Raw genomic sequence first — 5,676 nt, 5'->3', positions numbered from 1 at the left:
ACCTCACCAGCTGTCTGAGAGCCTCCCCGCCGTGTCATGGGGCGTGTTGACGGGCCCCTCGGGCCATTCACCCTGAGCAGCTACCCCCACAGCAGGTGCACGGGGCTGCGGGAACCCAGCGGGTGGCACGTGGCCCCAGTGGAAGGAGGCAGGTACCGATGCGGGTAAAGTGAACCTGAGTCCAAATCATCCTCAGATCTGGGAGGGCTCTCGTGTGGCCTGGTCTGCTTTGGCTCAAGTTTATAGAACGAGAAGTGTCTACCATATGAGCCACAGGCCAGTTGTCCGGGAGGAAGTGATGAGGTAACATCTACGTATTGAGCACCTGCTGTATGTTGGGCCCTTGACCTCATTTAACTTGATCCACCCAATAACCCTGCCAAGTGGTGTCTTCATTTGAATATAAGGAGGCCAGGGCTCACCGGGGAGGGGACGCGCGATCCCAGGATGGCTCGGGATAGGCAGCGGAGCTGGGACTGGAATCCAGGACCGTGGGGCGCCAGGGCCCCGGCCCTGGACCGGTCAGGGCTGCCTGGGGGACCCAGCAACACAGGTGTCCGCAGAGCAGACGACTCGCCTGGGGCATCACTGGGCATCGATCCGCCTTCTTGTCACCAAGGAAACAATCATGAGTCGCGGTGCCAGGAGCCTTGACTTGGGACCCAGACATATTGGAAAGTCCCACCATCGTGCTCAGGAACATTCCAAGAAAAGTTCATGTAAAGGCTCAGAATAGAAAGTCCTGGCCACACACACACACACACACACACACACACACACACACACGGGATAACTGTTCGCTTACGTGAGGACTGAAAACAGAGGGTTAAGGCAAGAATATTTGTCATGATTATTTTGGGCCCTTCAGTCAGTGCTGTGTCCTTCTGAAGAGAAGAAATGTCTACACTCTGAGGGGAATCCACTTATCACACCCTTGCTGACTGGGCTCAAAATATTTATTGAAAGTTTCAGCTGTCACTTCTGCATAAATAAACAGGATGTGGACGGCCCACTGCATGTGGGGGGTATTTTTAGACGGGGTGGCTTTGCAGGCTGGAGGGATAACATTTCAAGGAGAAAGTGCCTGGTCCCAGAATAGGCCACCCCAGGCTCCGCGTGGCCTCAGCATGGGCTCTGTGGAGGCCCGTCTCCTGGGTCAGGGGCCCCTCCCGCTCCTGGGTGGCCAGCCCAGAGACGGCAATGCCTCTCCGTGGGGACATCCCAGCTCCACCCCCGCCCCCGGCACAGAGGAGGGGGACGCCGTGTAGATTGCGTGCCTGTCACTGGTGCTGCTGAACCCCAGAAACTCCCGGGGGTTGGCGGCTCTGAGGCAGGGGAGGAGGCACGTCGTCCAAACCAGTGCTCACAATGCGTGTCCCCGTAGCCGGTCAGCGACCAGCTCAGAAGGCTGGCCTTGGGGCTTTCACAACACCCGCCACACTCCGCGTGCTTCGTGCCAGGCACCTGATACGTGCTCATTCCTTCCTGGTGACCGTGAGCCCCGACCTGTCACGACTTGCTGCGGCTTTGCCACGTCTGTTTTGACTTGAAACACGAGTCCTTGTTCGCCTGGGAAACCGCACACCCCGTCGGGCGCGGGTCCCACACGCACCAGCTGCTGTCACCTCAGCCCACCCTGTCCCTCCCGGGGCCTCGCCCTCCCAGCTNGGTCCCAGGGCGCTCGGGGCAGTGACCCGAGAAAACAGTGGCTTAGCGACTTGGAGCGCACGTAACATAGTAGCTGCGGGAGGGGCGCTGGGCACGCCCAGCCTTGTCCAGCGTCCGTCTGTGGCCTCCACTCTGTCACCCGCTTGCTAGATCAAAAATCAGGAAGTTCAGAAAAGTATCTTTAAACATCTTCATTTTTACTGTCTCTATTTACTTCTTCTGTTATATTCCTCTGAATGAAAAACTAACATTTCTGGGACGCCTGGGGGGCTCAGTCGGTTAACCGTCCGACTTTGTCTCAGGTCACGATCTCACGGTTCGTGGGTTCGAGCCCCGCGTCGGGCTCTGTGCTGATGGCTTAGAGCCTGGAGCTGCTTCGGATTCTGTGTCTCCCTCTCTCTCTGACCCTCTCCACTCATGCTCTCTGTCTCTCACACACACTCATTCAAAAATAAATAAACATTTGAAAAAAATTTTTAAGAAAAAGAAAAACTCACATTTCTTATAGCACACATCTGCTGGCAATGAATTCTCTCAGCTCCTTTTTTTTCTGAGAAAGTCTTTATTGGCAACTGCATGTGTGGAAGCTATTTTTGCCGGGTGTGGGACTCTGGACAGAGGGGGTGTGTTCCCCACCATTAGTACCAGGACTTTGTCACCCCATGTCCCCTGGCCTGCACCGTCGCCCGTAAGATGTCTGCTGAGAGCTTCCCATGGCTCCTCTGTAAGTGTCTTTTTTCTCTGACAGACTCTGGGGTTTTTCCTTGGAATTTTTTTCTCTATCTTTGGTTTTCAGCTGCTTGATTGACTGACAGGTCTGTGTGGCTCTGTTTGCTGTTTCCGTTCCTTTGATTTTGGCCCTGTTTGAGTTTCTCTGACCTTCTTGGATTTGCAGACCAATATCTCACTGTTTTTGGAAACTCTTCAGCCATTATCTCTTCAAATACTTTTTCCGCCTCGTTCCTTCTCCTTCCGGGGACTCAAGTTACAAGCTGGAGTGGAGACCATTGATAGTGTTTTTACTTTACCACAGGGATGCTCTGTTTTTTTTCTCTCTGCGTTTCTGTCTGAGGAATTTCTACTGACCTGCCTTCAGGTCACAAACTCCAATGTCGGGTCTGCTGATGAGCCCATCCAGAAAATTCTCTCTGATACTGTGTTCACTTTCTCTCTGGCTTTCTTAACAGCTTGCGTCTCTGCGACTCGCTCTGCCGGTGTAGGTTATCTCCCTTCTCCACTAGCCCCTCGGTCATAGTCATCCCCTCAGGGTCCCTGCGTGATAGGGTCAACAGCTGGGTCATCCCTGAGTCTGATTCTGTTGATCATTTGATCTCTTGGCAACGGCTTGCTTGGGTTTTGTTGCTTCTGAGTGAAACGTTGCTGACTTTGTGTCCGAACACGGAACACCCGCGCGCAGAGCCTCAGAGCCCGAGGTGACTGAGTGTTGATCTCTGGAAGTGGGAGAACCTCTTCTGCCAGACCTTCGTGTCAGGGACGGAGCTGGGCCTGGGGTCTGGGGTTGCCATGGTTACTTGCAGAGCACCACGGCCTCCACTCCCACGGCAACGGGCCACCGTTGCCTTGCGCCCCGAGTGGGAGCCGGTGACAGCTCAGGGTGGCGTCCGCACCCGCGTGCCTGTGCCACACAGCGGCTCTCTGTCCACCTCGCCTGGGCAGGGGCTGCTGGCTGTTCTGGGCCAGGTCCGTACGGCGGGCAGAGCCTCGGCGCAGAGAGGCCACATGCCTTCGGGCCCCTCCCTGTGGTGGCCCGACCGGGCCCTGCGTCTGTGGGATCTCGGCCGGCAGATTCCTGCCCCTCTGTCTGGCCTCACGCAGGACCCGAGGCCCGCCCGCCCGAGGGAAGAGCCTTGCCCTTCCTCTGTCCGCCGTAGCGCATCTTTCTTGTGCCCTGGCGCTGACGGGCTGTGCCCTCCCTCCCTCGGCAGCTTAAGGCTTTTGCTCCCCAGGAGAGAAGGGTCTGGGTCTGTTCCTCACGATCGGCCGCCCTTCCTGAACGGGTCTGAGGCTGTCGATTCTTGCGTGAGAGATATTCGAGAATTGTCTCACGCTTTTGCCGGGCCCCACCTCCTGCCTGCCGCTCATCCTTCTCATGAGCACCCGCTGGAGCCTCGTGGGAAGACGTGGTGAGTCACAAGACCACCAGAGTGTCTGGGGCCCCAGGAATCCCAGACTGACCTTCTAGCCCTCAGGCGGCCTTTGGCAGTCCGTCCGTCGTGGGTTTCTGCTCGCGTCTGTCGTTCCCAGGCTCTGCCCCAGGTGGGACGGTCCTCACTGCTCTGAGGTCTCTGCTCTCTGGCCGACACTCCAGAAAACATGCGGTTTTGTGGTTTCTTTGGCTTTTTTTATTTTTGTTTTTGTTTTTGTTTAACAGCTTTCTACCTGGTCAGTAGAAGCAGAAGGGACTGGCCTTCTGGAAACTACATTTTAATTTCCCCCAATTTCAATTTTCACTTATTAAAAAGTAGTTTACTTAGGGGCGCCTGGGTGGCTCAGCCGGTTAAGCGTCTGACTCTTGGTTTCGGCTCAGGTTACGCTCTCACAGTGTGTGGGATCGAGCCCCACGTTGGGCTCTGCGCTGACAGTGTGGAGCCCGCTTGGGATGCTCTCTCTGTCTCTCTCACCAAAAATGAATAAAAAGGGACACCTGGGTGGCTCAGGCAGTTGAGCGACTTCAGCTCCAGTCATGATCTCACGGTTTGCAGGTTTGAGCCCTGTGTTGGGCTTGCTGCTGTCAGCACAGAGCCACTTCCGATCCCCCGTCCCACTCTCTCTCTCTCTCTCTGCCCCTCCCCTGCTTTCATTCTCTCTCAAAAATAAACATTAAAAATAATAAATGATGGAAACCAACTTGACAATAAGCTATAATTTAGAAAAACAAAAAATAATAAATGGATAAATAAATAAACTTTAAAAAAGTAATAAAGTAATTCACTCACAGCGTAAACACAGAGCCACCACATCCGACAGCACACTTTCAGGCACACACCCAAAAGAAACGAAAGCAGGTCTTCAGGAGACGTTCATACGCCTGTGTCCACAGCAGCAGCGTCCATCTCAGTAGCTGAGCCAACCCAGGACGGCAAGCAAGCACAATGAAGGATGTGCAAACCGAACGTTCTTCAGCCTTGAGAAGGAAGGAAATCTGGACGCCTGCTACAGCGCGGGTGAACCCAGAGGACATCGTGCCGAGTGAAACAGCCAGTCACCAAAGGACAGACACTGTGTGACTCTGCTTTACCTGAGGTCCCTAGAGCAGTCACACTCAGGGACAGAGAGCAAAAGGGTGTGTGGGGAAGGGGGACAGGGAGCTGGTGTTTAACGGGGACGGAGCGTCTGTTTGGGAAGATGAGAAAGTTCTGGAGATGGACAATGCTGATGGCTGCACAACAACGGGAATATACTTAATGCCACTGAACTGTACGGTTAAAATAGGGGCGCCGGCTGGGGCGCCTGGGTGGCTTAGTCGGTTAAGCGTCCGACTTTCGCTCAGGTCATGATCTCACGGTTCGTGGGTTTGAGCCCCGCGTCGGGCTCTGTGCTGACTGCCAGCTCAGGGCCTGGAGCCTGTTTCTGGAGCCTGTTCTGGAGCCTGTGACTCCCTCTCTCTCTGACCCTCCCCTGCTCACGCTGTCTCTCTCTCTCTCCTAGAAATAAATAAATAAAAAAAATAGGGGCGCCGGGTTGGCTCTGTCGGTTGAGCGTCTGGCTTTTGGTTTCGGCTCAGGTCATGATCTCATGGTTCATGAGATCGAGCTCTGTGTCGGGCTCTGCTCTGACAGCGCAGAACCTGCTTGGGATTCTCTCTCTCGTTCTCTCTCTCTGCCTGACCCTCCCCCACTTGCTTGTGCTCTCTCTCTCTCTCTCTGTCAAAACAAATAACAAATAAATACAATTTTTTAAATGGTTAAAATGGTAAAAAAAAAAAAAATTACACGATTTATACTTCACCACAATAAAAAAAGGACAAAGCAGCTGACTCGCGCTGCC

The 5,676-nt window shown here is 54.3% G+C and overlaps 1 protein-coding gene across 2 annotated transcripts in view; it reads left to right on the top strand.

Annotated features, from left to right (window-relative positions):
* The window catches only part of RAMP1 (receptor activity modifying protein 1), a 29,654-nt gene that overhangs the window by 22,715 nt on the left and 1,263 nt on the right, over positions 1 to 5,676 (top strand). The window contains exon 1 of one of the 2 annotated variants that reach the window (XM_077758725.1): positions 3,295 to 3,812. The exons of the other annotated variant lie outside the window; for it this stretch is intronic. Coding sequence (XP_077614851.1) covers positions 3,409 to 3,812 — 404 coding nt within the window. The 5' untranslated portion in view covers positions 3,295 to 3,408. Of the gene's footprint in view, positions 1 to 3,294; positions 3,813 to 5,676 lie in introns of those variants that run through there. 2 annotated transcript variants of the gene reach the window in all.

This window comes from Crocuta crocuta, unplaced genomic scaffold (assembly GCF_008692635.1).
Source record: "Crocuta crocuta isolate KB4526 unplaced genomic scaffold, BGI_CrCroc_1.0 scaffold290, whole genome shotgun sequence".
NCBI classification, from domain to species: Eukaryota; Metazoa; Chordata; class Mammalia; order Carnivora; family Hyaenidae; genus Crocuta; species Crocuta crocuta.
The sequence above is the reverse complement of the archived record's forward strand: the minus strand, read 5'-3'. Positions and strand labels throughout refer to the sequence as shown.